This window comes from Erinaceus europaeus, chromosome 4 (genome assembly GCF_950295315.1).
Source record: "Erinaceus europaeus chromosome 4, mEriEur2.1, whole genome shotgun sequence".
Lineage (NCBI taxonomy): Eukaryota > Metazoa > Chordata > Mammalia > Eulipotyphla > Erinaceidae > Erinaceus > Erinaceus europaeus.
Genome location: NC_080165.1, coordinates 105,085,657 through 105,107,294, shown reverse-complemented (window position 1 = coordinate 105,107,294; position 21,638 = coordinate 105,085,657). Strand labels below are relative to the sequence as shown.

The following is a 21,638-nucleotide window of genomic DNA, read 5'->3' as shown; positions in this document are numbered from 1 at the left end:
TTTCAGTGCATAAAATCTCTAGTGTTTGGTAAGAGTGATGCTGAATGGGAATGAAACAATTGTCTTGTGGCAGGCTGCCTATGAAAGATTGTTTTTGACTCTTAGATAATCTTGCTTATTGCTGTATATCAATACTCACTTGGGAAACAATAAGTGTGAAGAAAGGCTGTAGTTTTTTTTTTTTAAATTTTTATTTATTTATTATTGCATAGAGACAGAAATTGAGAAGGAAAGAGACAGGAAGAGACAGCTGCAGCCCTACTTTGCCGCTCGTGAAGTTTCCCTGAAGTGCAGGTAGATACTAGGGGCTTGAACCTGGGTTTTTGCGCACTATAATGTGTGCTCTTTTAAAAAAATATTTATTTATTTTTCCTTTTGTTGCCCTTGTTGTTTTTCATTGTTGTAGTTATTATAGTTGTTATTGATGTCATCGTTGTTAGGACAGAGAGAAATGGAGAAAAGAGGGGAAGACAGAGGGGAAAGAAAGGGGTAGACACCTGCAGATCTGCTTTACTGCCTGTGAAGCAACTTCCCTGCAGGTGGGGAGCCGGGGGCTCGAACCGGATTCCTTATGCTGGTTCTTGTGCTTGGCACCACCTGCACTTAACCCGCTGCGCTACCGCCCAACTCCTATAATGTGTGCTTTTAACCAGGTGCCTGGCGTTCCCCCCCCTCCTTTTTTTGTGGTTGCTGGGGGATTCACTTCTCTGAGATGACTTTTTCAGATAGAGAGTAGTAAGGGATGGGGGACAGAGTGGGGAGGGGACAGGTGGTAGTATACCTGGTTATATACACATATCATGTGCAAGGATCTGGGTTCAGGCTTCTGCTGCCTCCCTGCAGGGGGGAAGCTTCATGAGTAGTGAAGCAAGTCTGCAGGTTTCTCTTTCTCGCTCCCTCTTTATATCTCCTCCCCTCTCAATTTCTCTGTCCTAACTAATAAAATACAAAGCAAAAATAGCCACCAGGAGTGGTGGATTCATAGTGCTAACATTGTGCCCCAGTAGTAACCCTGGTGGCCAAAAAAAAAAAAAAAAAAAAAAAAAAAAATTATATATATATATATATATATATATATATGTATATATATGATAAAATTTAAAGAGAGAGACTCATCAAGAAGAGGGAAGAGGAAAAAAAGGACTGGACTTGAACCTGGGTTGACTACATGACAAAACTAGCACACTATCCAGGTGAACTGTCTAACTGGTTCTTTCCCCTTTTTTTTCATTGCCACTGGCATTATCACTGGGACTTGGTGCCTGGACTATGAATATACCACTCTTGGTGGCCACTCACACTCCCCTTCCCCTGCCTTCTTTTACTTGACAGGACTGAGAGAAATTGAGAGGGAAGGGGGAGATAAAATAGGAGACACAAATCTGCAGTCCTGCTTCACGGCTCATGAAGCTTCCCTTCTGCAGGTGGGAACCAGGGGCTTGAACCTGGGTCCTTGTACGTGGTAATGTGTATTCAACTGGGTGTGCCCGAGAGAGAGATAGAGAAAGATCAGAACATCACTCTGGTCCATGCAGTACATGAAGTCAGGGCTTCATCTATGTCAGTGCTGCACTCTATTTCCCAGCTTTTTTTCTTTTTTAAATTTAAAAAAAGGTAAAATTAGTAGATATGAAGGTTAAGTATCGTACAGCCAAGTGGACTGATGTCTTTTTACTTACATTTTAACTTACACTAAATTATTCTTATTGAAAGATTATAATGTTATTGAGTCAACATTTCAAATGTGTTTACTCTATTTAGCAAAATGTTGTGATAGAATATAACAGGAACAACCAGAGGGGAAGTGACATAGTGGACAAAGTTTTGGACTTAAAAGCATGAGGTCTCAAGTTTGATCCCCACCATCACATGCGCTAGAGTGATGCTATGGTTCTCTCTCTCTCTCTCTCTTTTTTTTAATTTAAAAAAATTTTTAAAATATTTTATTTATTTATTCCCTTTTGTTGCCCTTGTTGTTTTATTGTTGTGGTTATTATTGTTGTCGTTGTTGGATAGGACAGAGAGAAATGGAGAGAGGAGGGGAAGACAGAGAGGAGGAGAGAAAGATAGACACCTGCAGACCTGCTTTACCGTCTGTGAAGCGACTCCCCTTCAGGTGGGGAGCCGGGGGCTTGAGCCAATATCCTTAAGCTGGTCTTTGCGCTCTGTGTCACGTGTGCTTAACCCACTGTGCTACCGCCCGACTCCCCATAAGTAAAATTTATAAAAGAAAAATGATTTTGAAGGGGACGAGTTGGTTTGGTATATCTGGATAAAATCAAAGTTCTTTTATGGTCTTTGCGTAGCTTATTATCCTCAAGGTTAGGTGATTCAGAAGTAGTCCTACTCTGGATATTTGTGTTAAAAATATTAAATCTTGTCTTTTGCTTCTTGGATAAAGCTTCAAATCAAGTGAGATAAGACAGAAGGAAAAGGATGAATAGTGAATGAACTCACTGATAGGCAGAACTTAAGAAACAAAGATAAAACATAGAGTGAGGCTTAGAACAGTTGTGATTTAGTGCAGCAGAGTCAAGGACTGTGTGGGAAAGCTGGGTGGAGGCGAGTGAGTGTGGAAACCAGAGCATGATGGAGGAGTTCAGTGAATGATGACAGTGGTGCACAGGACATGTATTACAGGGAGATAAGAAACTTCTAGTGTGACTACAGCCTTGTCAGTCATTACTTATTCCAATAAAATGATTTAGAAAAAGGATTAAAAAAAAAAGGTCTGAGTCATGTTTAATAGTGTAAGATAAACAATTCTTCTAACTAGGTATCCAGTGGATATCCTTTACCCTTGAACTTTAATTTTCTCCACAGTGAAATACACTCATAAACTGATAAAGATAGGCATCCCTGAGCTTGATTGCAAGTTAGTAGTTCTACAGCTGTCTATCTAGGTGCCACAACTTAATGGCAACTCCCAAGTCTAAAGCTACCAGCTGTCTACTTGAGGGTTGTTATTTTCTTTTTTAAAAAATTAAAAAAATATATTTATTTATTCCCTTTTGTTGCCCTTGTAGTTATTATTGTTGTTGTTGGATAGGACAGAGAGAAATGGAGAGAGGAGGGGAAGACCTAGGGGGGAGAGAAAGACAGACACCTGCAGACCTGCTTCACCACCTGTGAAGCGACTCCCCTGAAGGTGGGGAACCAGGGACACGAACCGGGATCCTTATGCCGGTCCTTGTGCTTTGCGCCACCTGCACTTAACCTGCTGCACTACAGCCCGATTCCTGGGTTATTATTTTCTACAGGTAATTGATAGTTGATTTGCTGTCTAGGGTTGATAATATTTGTCTCACTTAGGGAAATTATCTAAGGAGGTAATTCCTTGATACTTTCTTCATTTCCATTTTAGTGTGCTAATTGTAGATATTTTTTTCTTTTTAGGAATGTAATAAACCTAGAGAAGCCTTTGGATTTGAACAAGCTGTGCGAGAGTATACACTTCAGAGCTTTGGAGAAATGGCAGATAATTTTAAGTCAGATTATTTCAATATGCCAGTTCATGTGAGTATTTTTTAAAAATATTTTCCCTTTTGCTGCCCTTGTTTTTATTGTTGTTGTAGTTATTGTTGTTGTTATTGATGTTGTCGTTGTTAGATAGGACAGAGAGAAATGGAGAGAGGAGGGGAAGACAAAAAGGGGGAGAGAGACAGACACCTGCAGACCTGCTTCACTGTCTGTTGAGGCAACTCCCCTGCAGGTGTGGAGCTGGGGGCTCCAACCGGGATCCTTATGCTTACACTTAGCGCCACGTGCACTTAACCCGCTGTGCTCCTGACCCCATGTGTGTATTTTTTTAGGACGATTTGAGAAGAGACAGTGACTTTCCTAAGAGCTCTATGTGGTCTAGGAACTGGTGTAGTGAAGTGCTGAACTCTTGAGCTGGAGCCTGCATATACAGTCCCAAATGACATGTACCAGAGGGGTACAGTGATTTTCTTTTTTTCTTTCTTTCAAATAAGTAAATGAATCTTTTGATTTGCTTTTTATTTATACTATTTTGTAGCATACTAGCATGAAGAAAACACGAACACCAGATCTGACTCTGAAAGGGCCCGGCATCTGTTTGTTACATTCACTGTCTGATGTACCAGTGGGCTAGTCTCATGTTAAAATAGTCTAATGTGATCCTTGAGTTATTTGTTAAGCCCCTGTGAGTAATCCTTTATGAAAAAGCAGGAAGCATATGGCATTTACTGTTTTTGTTTAGTTACTTGTAATATGAGGCTTGTTCCCTTTCCAAGGGGGCCTTGAATTTTAAAAATCTCTGTCCAGTTATTTGGTAAGCTCTTAAAACTCAACCTTGGCTTTTGCATTTCTGTTTTTGCCTTGATGTTCTTTGGTCATCTTTATACTTAGTTGGGAAGCACATTGAAGGAAAAAAAAAGTTTAGGTTTATAGTTTTTTGCTTGTTGTTTTCTTATTGCTATTGTTTGTTTTTGTGGTCACTGGAGTTTCACTGCTCCAAACTGACTTTTTTCAAATACAGAGATAGATTCCATAATCTTGTGCCTGTGTGTTGGGGTGGGGGATAGTCTTGAACCTAGATTATGTGAATGACAAAACAGCCACACTGTCCAGGTGAGCTAGCTTGCTGCTTCTTTAAGTTTATGTTTATTTATTTATTTTTTAAACCAGAGTACTGTTAAGCTCTGATTTTTGGTGATAACACAGGATTGAACCTGGGACTTTGGAGTCTCAAGCATGAGAGTGTGTTTCCATAACCATTGTGTTATCACCCCCACCCCAAGTTCATGTTTTTTTTGTTTGTTTTTTTCCTCCAGGGTTATTGCTGGGCTCGGTGCCTGTACCATGAATCCATTGCTCCTGGAGGCCATTTTTCCCCCTTTTTGTTGCCCTTGTTGTTGTAGCCTCATTGTGGTTATTATTATTGCCATTGTTGGTGTCGTTTGTTGTTGGATAGGGCAGAGAGAAACGGAGAGAGGAGGGGAAGACAGGGGGGAGAGAAAGATAGACACCTGCAGACCTGCTTCAACGCCTGTGAAGCGACTCCCCCGTAGGTGGGGAGACGGGGCTCGAACCGGGATCCTCATGCTGGTCCTTGTGCTTTGCGCCACATGCGCGTAACCCACTGCGCCACCGCCCGACCCCCCCCAAGTTCATGTTTTTTTTGAACATCCAGGTTTTTGTTTTTCCAGTTGTCTTTAGCTTTCTATCCTTCGTGCAAAAAATACTACAGTTCTAGTTTTCTTTTTAAATTTATTTAAAATATTCCCTTTTGTTGCCCTTATTGTTTTATTGTTGTTATTGATGTCATTGTTATTGGATAGGACAGAGAGAAATGGAGAGAGGAGGGGAAGACGGGGAGAGAAAGATAAGATACCTGCAGACCTGCTTCATCGCCTGTGAAGCGACTCCCCTGCAGGTGGGGAGCCTAGGGCTCAAACTGGGATCCTTCCGCTGGTCCTTGTGCTTTACACCACCAGTGCTTAACCCATTGCGCTGCTGCTGGATTCCCTACAGTCCCACTTTTTTCAGCTCTTAGAAATGAAGTTCTGTTTTTCTTTTCTTTTCTTTTTTTTTTTTTTTTTAACATATTTGTGCTCATCAGACTTGTTTACTTGTACTGCTTAATAATGGGGACTTTTTTTTTTTTTTTCCCTCCAGGCTTATTGCTGGGCTCGGTGCCTGCACCATGAATCCACCACTCTTGGAGGCCATTTTTCCCCCCTTTTTTGTTGCCCTTGTTGTTGTAGCCTCATTGTGGTTATTATTGCATCATTGTTGATGTTGTTCGTTGTTGGATAGGACAGAAATGGAGAGTGAAGGGGAAGACAGAGAGGGGGAGAGAAAGATAGACACCTGCAGACCTGCTTCACCTCCTGTGAAGCGACTCCCCTGTAGGTGGGGGAGCTGGGGGCTCGAACCGGGATCCTTACACAGGTCCCTGCACTTTGCGCCACATGTGCTTAACCCACTGCACCACTGCCCGACCTCCTGCTGTGGCTTTTTGTACCCGAATGATTCCACTATTTCCTATGTATTCCTACCCCAATATTAGAGTGAGAGAGACAAAGAGGGAGAGACAGGAGAGAGACTACACCACTGCTTTATTGCTCAGGAAGCTTCTGTGCTGTGGTGACTGTGTGTTGACTAGGGGCTTAAGTCTGGGTCTTAGAGCATAGTCAAGTGTGTTCTACCTGGTGAACTATCTTCTGGCTCCCTGATTGAGTTATGATATGAGAAATATGTTCTTTGGTAGTTTGATTGTGTGAACATCATAAAATACGATGACACAAACCTCTGGTATGAACTACCACTCATATAGGCCATATATCGGGTTGTCAGAAAAGTCATGACACATTTTTGCATAGTAAAACAGCTAAAATAAATTATGACTTTTTCAACAACCCAATAGTGTAGTTAGTTGGGCCTGCTGTCACATCTAACCATCCTATATCAATTGAAGTGTTAACTACACATGACTGCTGTCTGTTGTAGGGGGTTATAGTTATGGTGAGGTAGTAATTCATCTTTGTTTTCCCTATATAGATGGTTCCCACAGAACTAGTAGAAAAGGAATTTTGGCGGCTGGTGAGCAGCATTGAAGAAGATGTCATTGTAGAGTATGGAGCCGATATCTCCTCAAAGGACTTTGGAAGTGGATTTCCTGTCAAGGATGGCCGGAGAAAGATGCTACCGGAAGAGGAGGTGCGCACATAGTTTTCAGGCGTGTGCTTACCCCCAACTAATCTAACCTTTGTAGAGTAGGAATATAAATAACCTTCAACTTGAAAAAATAAAATAAGGGAGGTGATGGGGTACGGAGTTCTGGTGGTGGGAATTGTGTGGAGTTAAAACCCTCTTATCGTATGGTGTAGTCAATGTTCCTTTTATAAATTAAAAAAAAATAGATGGCCTTTAAAAATTACTAGCTTAGGGGGTCGGACGGTAGCGTAGTGGGTTAAGTGCATATGGCACGAAGCCCAAGGACCAGCATAATTATCCTGGTTCAAGCCCTGGTTCCCCACCTGCAGGGGGTGTCACTTCACAAGTGGTGAAGCAGGTCTGCAGGTACCTTTCTCTTCCCCTCTGTCTTCCCCATCTCTCTTGATTTCTCTCTGTCCTAGCCAACATCAATGGCAACAATAACAATCAGGACAACAACAAAAATGGGAATAATGGCCTCTGGGAGCAGTATATTCATAGTGCAGGCACTGAGCCCCAGCAATAACCCTGGAGGCAAAAAAAAAAAAGTTTAAAACTTTATTCAGACTGAAAAGTTTTGCCTAGCGTGGTTAACCAATTTAGAGATTGATTTAATATTAAAATAAAATTCTGTTTCATTGATAGGTCGGGAATTAATTTTCCTTTAATACCTGGGTGGGTATGCATTTTAGCTGTATTGAAATATACATTTAAACTATAACAGTAGTGAAGGCCTGTCACATAGGCAGAGAGGGTGAGAGAAAGACAGACTCCTACAGACCTGCATCACCACTTGTGAAGCGACTCCTCTACAGGTGGGGTGCCAGGGCCTCGAACTGGGATCCTTATGCTGGTCCTTGTGCTTTGCTCCACATGCGCTTAACCCGCTGCGCTACCGCCCCACTCCCCTCCTTTTTTTTTTAACCAGAGCATTCATTACTAAGCTCTGGCTTATGGTGGTATGGGAAATTGAACCTAGGACCATAGAGCCTCAGGCATGAGAGTCTGTTTAGATAACTACTATGCTATCACCTCACCCAGGGTGATCATTTCTCATCATTACTTTTGCTCTTGTCTCTTTTTCTTCACTTTTATAATAGCAACAATTAAGAGTTTTATATCCTATTTAAAAGTTACATAAGGTCATAACTCAGATTGCAGTTGACATACTGTTTTCTGCATACTGACTCTTTAAAAGTCTCATATATTACTTTTATTTAAAATTTAAAAACTGATGGATCTTTGGAAGTTGACTAAGCTTTTGTTTGCTTCTGAAATTTTTAAAAAAATTTTTGTTGTTATTAATATTGTTGGATAGGACAGAGAGAAATGGAGAGAGGAGGGGAGGGAAGGCAGAGGGGGGGAGAGAAAGACAGATGCCTGCAGACCTGCTTCACCGCTTGTGAAGCGACTCCCCTGCAGGTGGGGAGATGGAGGCTCGAACTGGGATCCTTAAGCCAGTCCTTGCGTTTTGCACCACCTGTGCTTAACCCACTACACTACCGCCTGACTCTCTCAAAATTTCCATAATCTTTTTTTTTTTTTTGAAAAAATTAAATGGTCACTCAGAATCCATTTTTAAAAATTAATTTACTTATTTGAGAAGTAGAGAACAAGAGCATTACTCTAGTACATGATACTTGGGATGCAACTCAGGACTTTGTGCTTTAGAGTCCAATGCTTTAGCCACTGTCCTACCTTCTGGGCTAAAAATCAAAATGCTTTATTTTCCTTTTAAATTTAGGATAAAATTTAAGCTTCTTAGTCTAAAATGTAAGACCAAAAAAATTACTAATGAGTCAGGTGGGGAGAACCAGAACATCATTCTGGCACAAATTCAGGGCCTCAATTTTATCCAGTTGTTCCACCTTTGGGGCCACTAAAATGTAAAATCTAAGGACCCTAGCCTTCTTTCCTGTCTTTCTGAGTATGACTATTCTGTTCTGCTCTTCTGTTAGAACAGTATATTCTGTGCCTCACTATTTGCCTTCATATATACCAAACTATTCAAGTTCTTTTTCCATGGAGTATATTACACATACAGCAATTTGTAACTGAGTCTCACAATTTTACTAGTAAACTAAGGGTTAGTCACACAAACCTTTACTTATGTACTTCATTGTAAACCAGAAGTATCTGAGATAATTGAAAAGGTATCTAAATACTGTCGGGCAGGAAATAGGATTAAATGTTAAGGTATATGAATTAAATGTAGTAGAGTGCAAAAAGCATAGGCTATATAGAATAGATTTTTGTTTATATTATAAAATGTTCACTTAAGAGAATTCCTTGCTTTCTGTTGGCTACTTGTTATGATTTACCATTTACATTTTCTTCTTCTTTATAGGAATATGCACTTTCTGGTTGGAACTTGAATAACATGCCTGTCCTAGAGCAGTCTGTCCTTGCACATATTAATGTAGATATCTCTGGCATGAAGGTGCCCTGGCTTTATGTGGGAATGTGTTTCTCATCTTTTTGTTGGCACATTGAAGATCACTGGAGTTACTCTATCAACTATTTGCACTGGTGTGTACCATCTTTTCTCATAGCACACACACATAGTGATCTTCTAAAAGGTGGAATAAGTGGTATTAGGGGTAAGATTGATTTAAAAAAAATACTTCCTGCCAGAAAGTGGTATATATAATACTGTGATGTGTTTGGCTGGGTGTTGATGCACCTGGTTAAGTGCACATAGTATTATGTGGAAAGATCTGGCATTGAACACACACACACACACACACACACACACACACACACACACACACACACACACACAACACCCCCCCCCCCCCAGGGGGGGATACTTCACAAACGGTGAAGCAGGTCTGCAGGTGTTTTATCTTCCTGTCCTCTCAATTCCTTTCTGTCTTAATGAATAAAATGGGGGGAAAGAAGGGGGGGGGGAGGTGGCTACCAGGAGCAGTGGACTTGTAGTGCCGACACCCTGGAGGTGAAAAAGAGATTTTAGGTTATAGTATCTCAGACATTTCCCCCTCCTTTTTTTTTTACTGGTAAAATAGGAGCCTCGTGTGTGAGAGATTTCACTGCTCCCAGAATACCCATAGCATTAGAGCTTCCTCCCTCTCTGTTATACCTCCCAAGTGTTGCTGCAGTTGAAAGTTGGCTTTGTTTGAACCATGGCAGTGTATCCTACCCATTGAGATGTCTCTCCAACCCCCCTTCTCTTTATTATTTAAAAAATTATTTATCATAAGTACTTTTTAAATAGAGTGTATAAAAGTGACCCTAGCGCCAAAACTTCTTTCAGTGCGTTGGGGTCTTGTACATAGCAAAGCAGCACATAAATCCAAGTGAAGTATTTCTCTGGCCTTTCTTTTTCCTCCTATTTGTGCTCCCAGTGGTTGTTGCTGGGACTCAGTGTCTGCATGACAACCCACTACTCCTGTTGGCCTCTTTTTTCTTATAGAGACAGAAAAATCAAGTAGCATTGCTGTACTGCTTTGTGAAGCTTCTCCTTGTAGGTGGAGACTGGGTGCCTGATCTCTGATGCTTGCTCAGGATAACGTGCATTCTATTCGGAATACCACTCCCGGCCTGTGAACCTCTTCATGCTTTCTTTCTAATAAATTTCTTCTGTTATTTTCCTTTTTTCTTTTACTTTCTTTTCTGAAAAGGAATGAAAGTGACAGGAGCACCACTCTTGTCTATGTGCTGAGGCAGCGTTCATATAAGCTTTGTGCTTTGCTGCTGAGCTGTCTCCTTGCCTGACACTTTCCTTTTCACAGCATGGACTTGCAGCAGGATATAGCTTTAGATTAGATGCTATTTATTTGTTATACATTAGAATTACCTTTATCTAGCTTTTGATACACAAAGTAGTAGGGTATTTGACATTTATATAGTTCATACCTGACTAGCTTTTTGTATTGCTTAGTTTTATGTATACCCATTAAATTTTCTTGCTCATTTAAAAAGATCTCACAGCTTTTATTTTCTTGCCCAGTATTAGAATCTTATCTAGATATTTTTCATTTGGAAGATGCTCCTCAGATCACAAAATACAGTGGAAAATCAGTGATTTACTTTCTCTGCTTTATATCTGTGCTTTGTAATGTAATAGCTACAAACAACATGTGGCTATTTAAGTTAGTTACTATTAATTAAATTATAAATCTACTTGCTCAGTTACACTAACTATTACAAAAGTTTTTTATTTTCATGTGACTTGGAAGACTCCTCTGTTAGTACATTTTCATCATGGTAGTAACTTACTAGAGACAACACTGAAAATTCTGTTAGGATTAAGACACTTTGGTACTCTATAAACAGCATGACTAATTTTTTATATTTCATAGTTACATAACTGTTATAAAATTCAGTAGTGTCTGTATTGATGCTAAGTTTTTGGTACTTAAAATTTATAGATGGAATTCTTAAGACTTGAGCAATTTCTGATATTAACTTTTTTTTTTTTTTTGGCTTATTTCAATGTCAGTTGAACTCAGTTATATAAAGGTATACCAGAGCACATTAACTTTTGCTTTGATTGTTGTAAGGGTAATTGAAATGTTCATTATAGCTATGAATCAAAAATAGTGCTTAATTTTTAGATAGTCCTTTCTGTTTGGAGATATTACTGATAAGCCTTAAGCAGTTTTGCACCATGAATTGCTTTTCTAGTGGTAGTGATGACTTATCACCTACCTTTCCACATATTCTAGTCTTATGCCCTATTATGAATAGTAGCACAGACTTACAAGGTGACTGCTAAGTCTCAGAATGTGTAATCTGGCTGTGGAACAAGTCTCTGATTTTAAATTAGACAACTGGTCTCATTGGAACTATGTTCTACCTAGCTAAACAGGTATTTCTTTTGCTAGGGGGGAGCCAAAGACATGGTACGGTGTGCCATCTCATGCTGCAGAACAACTGGAGGAGGTGATGAGGGAGCTGGCCCCTGAGTTATTTGAATCCCAGCCTGATCTCCTACATCAGTTGGTCACAATCATGAACCCCAATGTGCTAATGGAGCATGGTGTGCCTGTGAGTCTTGTGTCTCTGCTTAGTAGTTTTAAAGCTATGTTAGCTTGTGAGTAGATAGAATCACAGTGTCTGCTTTGTCACCTACATGATTACGAAAGGGACATTTAAAAAGTCTAAATTATGGGAGTCGGGCAGTATTGCAGTGGGTTAAGTGTATGTGGGGCAAAGCGCAAGGACTGGTTTAAGGATCTGCAGGTGTCTTTCTCCTGTCTTCCCCATCTCTCTCCAATTCTCTCTGTCCTATTCAACAACAACAACATCAATAATAACTACAACAGTAAAACAACAAGGACAACAAAAGGGAATAAATAAGTAAATGTAAAATATTTTTAAAAATTTTTTAAAAGTATAAATTACTTTATACAGCTACTTTAAAATATCTTAAAATAAACATATCTTAGATTTGATAAAAATTTTACATTTTGTTTTCACCAAACCTCTTTAAGTATTTTAAATGGTAAAGATAGAGAGGGGGAGAGAAAGATAGACACCTGCAGACCTGCTTTACCACTTGTGAAGCGACTCTCCTGCAGGTGGGGAGCCGGGGGCTCGAACCCAGATCCTTCTGCTGGTCCTTGCGCTCTGCGCCACATGCACTTAATCCTGCTGCACTACTGCCCGACTCCCTTTAAATGGTAATTCTGATAACTAATGCTTATCCTTTTGATATCTTAGATAATATAAAGATTTTTTTCCAATGAAATAATTAAGTACAATATATATGAATACCATTTCTGATTTCCAACTTAGTGAAATAAACATATAGCTTTAAAAAATTTTAAATACATATTTCATTAGTAGATTTATAGATATAATATAGTGACTTATAAGAGTAAAATAATAAGTGTATAATGTCCCCATGCCCAGGTAAAATATATACATTTTGTATTTAGCTTTGAAGTACCTTTTTTGTTTAGTTTTGAAAATGATTATTATGTGTAAGTTAATATCTAACAAAATTTAAAGTTTTTTTAAGTTTGCCACCGTAGTCAAATATAAATCATAAATTTAATGAGAGAGATCTGGTAACAATACTGCCACTTTATTTTTAAAGTTAAAATAAATATATGGGGCCCAGGCGGTAGCGCAGTGGGTTAAGCACACTTGGCGCCAAGCACAAGGACCAGTGTAAGGATCCCGGATCCCGGATCCCGGATCCCGGATCCCGGATCCCGGATCCCGGTTTGAGCATCTGGCTCCCCACCAGCAGGGAGGTTGCTTCACAAGTGGTGAAGCAGGTCTGCAGGTTTCTGGCTTTCTCTCCCCTCTTTGTCTTCCCCTCCTCTCTCCATTTCTCTTTGTCCTGTCCAACAGCAATGACAGCAATAATAACAACAACGATAAAACAACAAGGGCAACAAAAGGGAAAGAATAGCCTCCAAACCCCAGGGATATCCCTGGAGACAAAATAAAATAAATAAATATATACTAGAGGGAGTCGGGCGGTAGCGGAGTGGGTTAAGCGCAGGTGGCGCTAAGCTCAAGGACCGATGTAAGGATCCTGGTTCGAGCCCCCGGCTCCCCACCTGCAGGAGAGTCACTTCACAAGCAGTGAAGCAGGTCTGCAGGTGTCTGTCTTTCTCTCCCCCTCTCTGTCTTCCCCTCCTCTCTCCATTTCTCTCTGTCCTATCCAACAACGACTTCATCAATAACAACAACAATAACTACAACAACAATAAAAAACAACAAGGGCAACAAAAAGGAAAATAAATAAATAAATATTAAAAAAATAAATAAATATATACTAGAATTTGGGACCTGAGAAGAAATATTTTTCAAATTGATGCAACATTGGTTTATAACTAAAAACTTTTGGTGTGTAATTTCACATACCACTGACATTTCAGTGCAAAAAGACAGTTATATTAAAAACAAAGTGAGTTTCAGCAAAACTGATTTGGAAGATATCTACATATGTTTTACAAGTTAATCAGTTAAAAGATTTTCCAAAAGTAGGAGGAAATCCTGTCCTTTACCATTATTCTAGCTCAAGAAGAAAAGAAAAGGGTGGGGGGAGCATTTTTTCCCTTTTTCCCCCCCTCCTGCTGGGGCTTTGCACCCACACAAATCACTGCTCTAAATACTGTGTTTTTTCTTTTTTCCTTTGTTAGTTTGAAACACTGATGTATAGGGGTAGAGACACCAGTGCACCATTACCATTTATGAAGCATCTCTTAGTACAGTTTCTGGGAACTATAGCCCAGGTCATTGCTGATGGTAAAGTGTGAGATTTCTTTGTTAAAAAAAAAAAAAATCTAATGAGGCTGGCAAAATGGTTCACTTGGCTAATGTGTTGCTTTGCCATGTGCATTAATCAGCCTGGCCTGCACCATTTCGAAGGAAGCTTTGGTGCTGTGATCTCCTTCACTCTCTCTGTCTCTATCTAAAGAGAAAAACAAACAAAAAACTCTTGGTGGTAAATTAAAAAAAAATATTTATTAAGTCAGGCAACTAGTAGCTCAGTGACATTTTACTCATGGATAATTTTTTTGACTGCTAATGTGAATTTCTATGATATGATCATTGACAATTTTATTCATTAAAAAAATGTTTTAAGGGGAGTCTGGCGATAGCACAGCAGGTTAAGTGTACATGGCGCAAAGTGCCAGGACCGGTGGAAGGATCTTAGTTCAAGCCCCTGGCTCCCCACCTGCAGGAGAGTTGCTTCACAGGCAGTGAAGCAAGTCTGCAGTTGTCTATCTTTCTCAACCTCTCTGTCTTCCCCATCTCTTTCCATTTCTCTCTGTGCTATCCAACAACGACATCAGTAAGAATTACAATAATGACTACAACAATAAAACGACATGGGCAGCAAAAGGGAAAATAAATAAATTTTTTTTTTAAAGTTTTAAGTAATAGGAGGAGAGAGAAGGAAAACCTAGTGCCAGAGCTTTTCCAATGTAGTGGGGCTAGGTACAGACCTCAGTTACATACCTGACAAAGCCAGGCATGCTGTCCAAACCAAATGAGCTATCTTGTTGGCTCTGGTTACTTGTAACTAATTCAGTTAATACTACTCATATTAACATATTTTCTGGTTCATGACATGCAGTCATACTATGACGGTGAGAAAAATCCTGTGTAGCACTTTCAATGATTTGTTGATTCTAAGGGAACACTAACTGTGAAAGGACATTTGAATAAGACATTTATAATTGTTTATAATAAGACTGTGAAAGGACATTTGAATAATATATTTATAATTGTGCATTTTTAATTATTATACAACTTGATCTTTTGATTTCTGTATTAGTGATAGTTTTCAGGGCAACATCATGACTGCTTCTAAAGTACATATACTTCTAGTATTCTGTAGATTAATGTTTTATTAGTATTTTCAACTTCAGAAGTATTTCTGGTGGTCTGGGAGGTGGTGCAGTGGATAAGGCATTGGACTCTCAAGCATGAGGTCCTGAGTTCAATCCCCAGCAACACATGCACTAGAGTGATGTCTGGTTCTTTCATTCTCTCCATCTGTCTTATAAGTAAAAAAATTTTTTTAAAAAACAATATTTCTTGGCTGGGGAGATAGTATAACAGTTATGCAAAAAGACTTCTATTCCTAGAGCACCTAAGGTCCCAGTTCAATCCTTAGCACCACAGAGTTGAGCAGTGCTTTGGCTGAGGGCATGGGAGTGGGGGACGGGGGGTGGAGAAATAGGTAGGTAGAATTTCTGAAACTGACTGATAAAATGTCTCTCTTTCTGTTATTTTTATTTTATTTTGTATCCCTGCTTCCAATTTGCATTTAGGTGTACAGGACCAATCAGTGTGCTGGCGAGTTCGTTGTAACATTTCCTCGTGCTTATCACTCTGGATTTAATCAGGGCTACAACTTCGCTGAAGCTGTGAACTTCTGTACTGCTGACTGGGTCTGTTCTATAGCAAGTAGCTGTTGTACGTCTACTAACACCCCTGGAAATGTTTCCTAGTTGCATTAATTGAGTGGGGAGGGTTCATGAGTAGTGTACTGGAGACTGGAGTGACTTTCAGTGTAGAAAGCTCAGATACAGTTTCCATTTGGAAGATTGTGTACATTTTAATACATTATTTATTTCATGAAAGAAGAGAGCCCTGTTCTGTTCATGTTAGGTGCTGGGATTGATGTTGGGTTCGCAGCTGCACCGAGAATGCACTCTACTTGTGCCTGTGCTCTCTACTGCCCCCATTGTTTTGGCTTCTCATCCATTTATTATTTTCCCATTGTGTTTGAGTTTTTAGTGGGTATTTTAACGTTTCTGAATCTCCCCCTCCACCTCCTCCTCCCAGCAGGGTTATCGCTGGGCCTTAGTACCAGCACTACAGATTAATTCTTCCCAGTGGCCATTTTTTAATTTTTTTATTTCTAATTTTTATTATATAGGGCAGAGAATAATTGAGAGAGGAGTGGGAGGTGGGGGAGAAAAAAGTAGACACCTACAGTCCCGTTACCACTCATGAAGGGTCCTCCTTTCAGGTGGGTAGTGGAGAGGTTTGAACCAAGGACCCTGTGCTATGTGTACTTAACTGGGTGCACGACTGCCTGGCTCCTTTTTTTTTTTTTTAAAGATACAGCTTTTTTTTTAAAAAAAATTTCAATTATTTATTCCCTTTTTGTTGCCCTTGTTTTATTGTTGTTGTTATTGATGTCATCGTTGTTGGATAGGACAAAGAGAAATTGAGAGAGGAGAAGACAGAGGGGGAGAGAAAGACACCTGCAGAGCTGCATCACGGTCTGTGAAGCAACTCCTGTGCAGGTGGAGAGCTGGGGGCTTGAACCGGGATCCTTACACTGGTCCTTGTGCTAAGCTACAGCTTTTTATAAAATAGTGGTAGCTCTATTCTATTTATCACTTTCATTGAGCATAATCCTTTCAGTTCTATTAATTATTGACCCAAATTTACCCATTTGATTGAATCTTTTAGAGTTTGTTTACTTATGAGAGAAAACCAAAGTATCATTTTGGTATATGCCTTGGTAGGGATCTAACTCTTGGCCTATGCTTACCAGTCAGATGCTGTATTTGCCTTGCCACTTGTTAGACTGCAACTTAATTGTTTACTTTACAGACTTGTTTATTTATGAAAGAGCTAGTGAAATTAGACCAAAGCCATTGGTCTGGCATGTGATAGTGCCAGGAATTGAACTCTGGACCTCATTCTTGAGAGTCCAATGTTTCTATCTACTATACCACTTTCTGGGCTACCTAATTATTTGTTTGTTTGATTTTTGATGCTGTTTTTATGACTTAGTATTTTGAGGGCTGTTCAGAACCTAGGAATTAACTTTAGCCACTGAACCCAGACCCTTGAGCATGGTAATATGTGCTCTTTACCAAGTGCACAACCACCTGATTTCCTGGATAATTCTACTTTATGTGTCTTCTTTAAATACAAATAATGTGACAGCTCTACGTAGTAGTCATCAGGTGGCTTACCCTGGGCTACCACATGGCATCTGCAAGGAGACACTCCATGGGCAGTGCTGCATTATCTCTCCATCTCTTTGTCTCTCCCTCTCTGTTTATCTCTTATTCAGTCTCTTGCCATTTGTTAAAAAGAAAATACATGGTGGTCAGGCAGTAGCACAGTGGGTTAAGTGCAGGTGGTGCAAAGCACAAGGACTGGAGTAGGGATCCTGGTTTGAGCCCCTGGCTCCCCACTTTGAGGGGGTCGCCTCACAAGTGGTGAAGCAGGTCTGCAGGTGTCTATCTTTCTCTCCCCCTCTCTGTCTTCCCCTCCTTTCTCCATTTCTCTCTGTCCTATCTAACAATGATGACAGCAGTTACAACAATAAAACAATAAGGGCAATAAAAGGGGAAACACACACACACACACACACACACACACACACACACACACACACACACACACACACACACACACACACCCCACCACCACCACCAACAACAACAACAACCGCTAGAACTGGTAGAGGCATGCAAGCACTGCAAGGTGGCAAAACAAACAAAATGCTCAAAGAGAAGTTTTTTTTCCAGTTGTCCTTACATTAAGGCTGCATTGAGATATGTTTAGGAATTAATAACTGAAAAGATGGTATATGTAGATAGATAGGATAACTGCTCATCATAGGTTCAATGTACATATCTGCTTGAGAATAGCTATTTCTTTGGAAGAATATGGAAATACTGCTTGGTTCAAAGATAATCTCTATTTTTTTTAAATATATTTTTAAAGATTTTATTTATTTATTAATGAGAAAGTTGGAGGAGAGAGAAAGAACCAGACATCACTCTGGCCCATGTGCTGCCAGGGATTGAACTCAGGACCTCATGTTTGAGAGTTCAATACTTTACCTACTGCATCGTCTCCTGGACCATAATAATCTTTATTTTAGTACTGTAATCTTTTTTTTTTTTCCTCCAGGGTTATTGCTGGGGCTCGGTGATTGCATCACGGATCGACCACTCCTGGAAGCCATTTTTTCCCCTTTTGTTGCCCTTGTTATATTGTTGCTGTGGTTGTTATTAGTGCTGTTATTGTTGTTGGATAGAATAGAGAAATCAAGAGAGGAGGGGAAGACAGAGGGGGAGAGAAAGATAGACACTTGCAGGCTTGCTTCACCGCTTGTGAAGCAACTCCCCTGCAGGCGGGGAGCTGGGGAGCTGGGGGCTCAAACCAGGATCCTTGCACTGGTCCTTGAGCTTTGCACCATGTGCGCTTAAACCTCTGCGCTACCACCCAACCCCTAGTACTGTGATTCTTTTTTTTTTTTTTTTAAGATTTTATTTATTTATTCATGAGAAATGATAGGAAAGAGAGGAAGAACCAGATATTTATCTGGTACATGTGCTGCCAGGGACTGAACTTGGCACCTCATGACTGAAAGTACAAAGTCTTGTCCACTGCACCATTTCCTGGACCACAGTACTGTGGTTCTTAAGACTCCCTTTGGCCATTCTCAAAAGTGGAAGTGAATCATAAAAAAAAAAAAGAAGAAGAAGAAAATGGTTACCAGGAGTGTTGAATTCATTGTCCAGTGACTGCTGAGCCCCAGTAGTAACTCTGCTAGCAATTTTAAAAAAAGAATTCTTACTGCATCATAAGTGTTTAATATTTATAGTCATCTTTTATGTCCTGATGGTGTTTGTTCTTCTGTCTTTTTTATAATGTTAGACTATCCATAGGATAAATAGTAACTCTGTTCTGGAATATGTTATTTATTATCCATTTTATTTATTTTTTTAAGTTTATTTTATTTGATAGGACAAAGAGAAATTTAGAGGGAAGAGGATGGTAAGGTGGGAAATAGATAGAGACCTGCACACCTGCTTCACCACTGGTGAAGCTTCCCCACCTGCAAGTGGGGCTTGGGGACTTGAACCCAGGTCTTTCTGCACTGTAATGTGTGATCTTAACCAGGTGTGCCATTTATAACCCTGGAATATATTATAAGCAAGTAATCTAATTTTGAGCATTTGATCATCTTTTCAGTTGCCAATTGGGCGTCAGTGTGTTAATCATTACCGACGGTTAAGGCGCCATTGTGTCTTTTCACACGAGGAGCTCATTTTCAAGATGGCAGCAGATCCAGACTGCTTAGATGTGGGACTGGCTGCCATGGTGTGCAAAGAATTAACCCTCATGACTGAAGAAGAGACTCGATTAAGGGAAACTGTTGTCCAGATGGTGAGTTGGTTGAGCACATGTCCTTTATGTGATATCGCTTATGGGATATTACATTAAAAAGAAAACCTATTGAATAAAATCTTTATCTTTGATCTCTTTAGAAGATGACAACAGAAATCATTAGTTTGAAGAAGTCTTCTTACTGGTTTTTAAAAAACTTACCAATTTGATTTTTTTCCAAAGTAAAAACATTTTTGAGATCTTGATGCAGTTATGTCAGTTATGGAGTCTTATCAGGTAGAATTTTCTTTTTTTATAATTACTTTTTTACATTTATTTATTTATTTATTTTCCCTTTTCTTGCCCTTGTTTTTCATTGTTGTAGTTATTATTGTTATTGATGTCATTGCTGTTGGCTAGGACAGCGAGAAATCAAGAGAGATGGGGAAGACAGAGAGGGGTAGAGAAAGACACCTGCAGACCTGCTTCACTGCTTGTGAAGCTACTCTCCTACAGGTGGGGAGCTGTGGGCTTGGACGGGATTCTCAACGCCGGTCCTTGCAGTTTGTACCACGTGTACTTAATCTGCTGTGCTACCGCCTAACTCCCTTTTTCTTTCCTTCTTTCCTTCCTTCCTTCCATTCTTCTCTTCTCTTCTCTTCTCTTCTCTTCTCTTCTCTTCTCTTCTCTTCTCTTCTCTTCTCTTCTCTTCCTGTTTTGCCTCATTGCTTTGGCTTGGTGCTGGCACTATAACACTATAAATCGCCACTCTTGGCAGTCATTTTTTTCCTTTTTTCATTTTATTTGATAGGACAGAGAGAAATTGAGAGGGCAGGGAGAGAGATAAAGTGGGAGAAAGATAGACACTTGCAGACCTGCTTCAGTACATGTGAAATGTCTCCCCCCGCAGGTGGAGAGTGGGGGCTGGAACTCAGGTCCTTGCACAGGTCCATGAACAAAGTAATATGTGCACTTAAACTTAAGGGTATGCCACTGCTTGGCCCTCTCAGGTAGAATTTCTTAGGTAAGCATTTAATTTATTTCTTTTTTGGTTATAGCTGTGGCTTGGTGCCAACACTACAAAGGCACTGCTCCTAGCAGCTATTTTTTCCCATTTTATTGGACAAGATTGAGAGAACCAGGGGAGGCAGAGAGGGAGAGAGAAAGAATAGGCGCTGGCAAACCTGCTTCACCAGTAGTGAAGCATCTCCCCTTGCAGGTGTGTAGCCAAGGGCTCAAACCCGATCTTTGCATGGATCCCTTCACTTAGTACTATGTCCACTTACTACTTTGTGCATTAACTCAGTGTACCACTGCCCTACCCCCTGCATTTAATTTTTAAAATATGCATGATAATATTTCAGCAAGAAAGTTTGTTTTTTTGTGATTTCTTTCTTTTTTCTTTTTTTTTTTTTTTCCTCCAGGGTTATCACTGGGGCTCAGTGCCAGCGCTACAGATCCATTGCTCCTGGTGGATATTTTTTCCATTTTATCAGAGAGGAATTGGGGGGGGTAGATAGAAAGACCTGCTTAACCACTTGTGAAATGACATTCCCCTCCCCATAGGTGGGGATCCAGGGCCTCAAACTGGGATCCTTGTGCAGGTCCTTGCACTTTGCACTATGGAGACTTAACCTGGTGTGCCACCTTCCAGCCCTAAAACCTTTTTTTTTCAAGCTTTGTAGTTGCATAGGACTATTATTTCTTGTGCTTCTAGACTATTGAATTTGTACTTTCCTAAATTATGAAACTTAATGAGAAGGAAGGCCTGAACAAACAATGGCTGGGATATTTGACTTTTTTTCTTTCTTTCTTTTTTTTTTTTTTTTTTTTTACCAGAGCACTGATCAGTTCTGGCTATGGCGATTGAACCTGGGACTTTGGAGCCTCAGGCTTGAGAATCTCGTTTTCATGACTATTATGCTATCTACCATCACCCTGATACTTGATTTTTAAAAAATATTTATTTCCTTTCTGTTGCCCTTGTTTTTATTGTTATTGTAGTTATTATTGTTGTTACTGATATCATTATTGGATAGGACAGAGAGAAATGGAGAGAGGAGGAGAAGACAAAGGGGGAGAGAAAGCTAGACACCTGCAGATCTGCTTCACCGCCTGTGAGGCAACTCCTGTGCAGGTGGGGAGCCAGGGGATCAAACTGGGATCTTCACGCTGGTCCTGTGCTTCATGCCACCTGCACTTAACTTCCTGCGCTACCGCCTGACACCCCTGATAATTGATTTTTAAGAATAAAGAACTATCACATTGACGTGAAATGTAGGAGGTCTGTCTTCAGTTTCATTTTTCACCTAGTCTTCTCTCTCCTATGTTGATATCTTTTAAAATTTTATTTTAATGTAATTTGTTATTTTTTATTT

The 21,638-nt window shown here is 40.0% G+C and overlaps 1 protein-coding gene across 1 annotated transcript in view; it reads left to right on the top strand.

The window, feature by feature from the left end:
- Positions 1 to 21,638, top strand: part of KDM5A (lysine demethylase 5A) — a 96,199-nt gene that overhangs the window by 23,647 nt on the left and 50,914 nt on the right. Inside the window, exons 9-14 of the mRNA XM_007526242.2 lie at positions 3,397 to 3,516; positions 6,526 to 6,684; positions 9,029 to 9,210; positions 11,529 to 11,691; positions 15,444 to 15,563; positions 19,126 to 19,320. Coding sequence (XP_007526304.1) covers positions 3,397 to 3,516; positions 6,526 to 6,684; positions 9,029 to 9,210; positions 11,529 to 11,691; positions 15,444 to 15,563; positions 19,126 to 19,320 — 939 coding nt within the window. The remainder of the gene's footprint in view (positions 1 to 3,396; positions 3,517 to 6,525; positions 6,685 to 9,028; positions 9,211 to 11,528; positions 11,692 to 15,443; positions 15,564 to 19,125; positions 19,321 to 21,638) is intronic.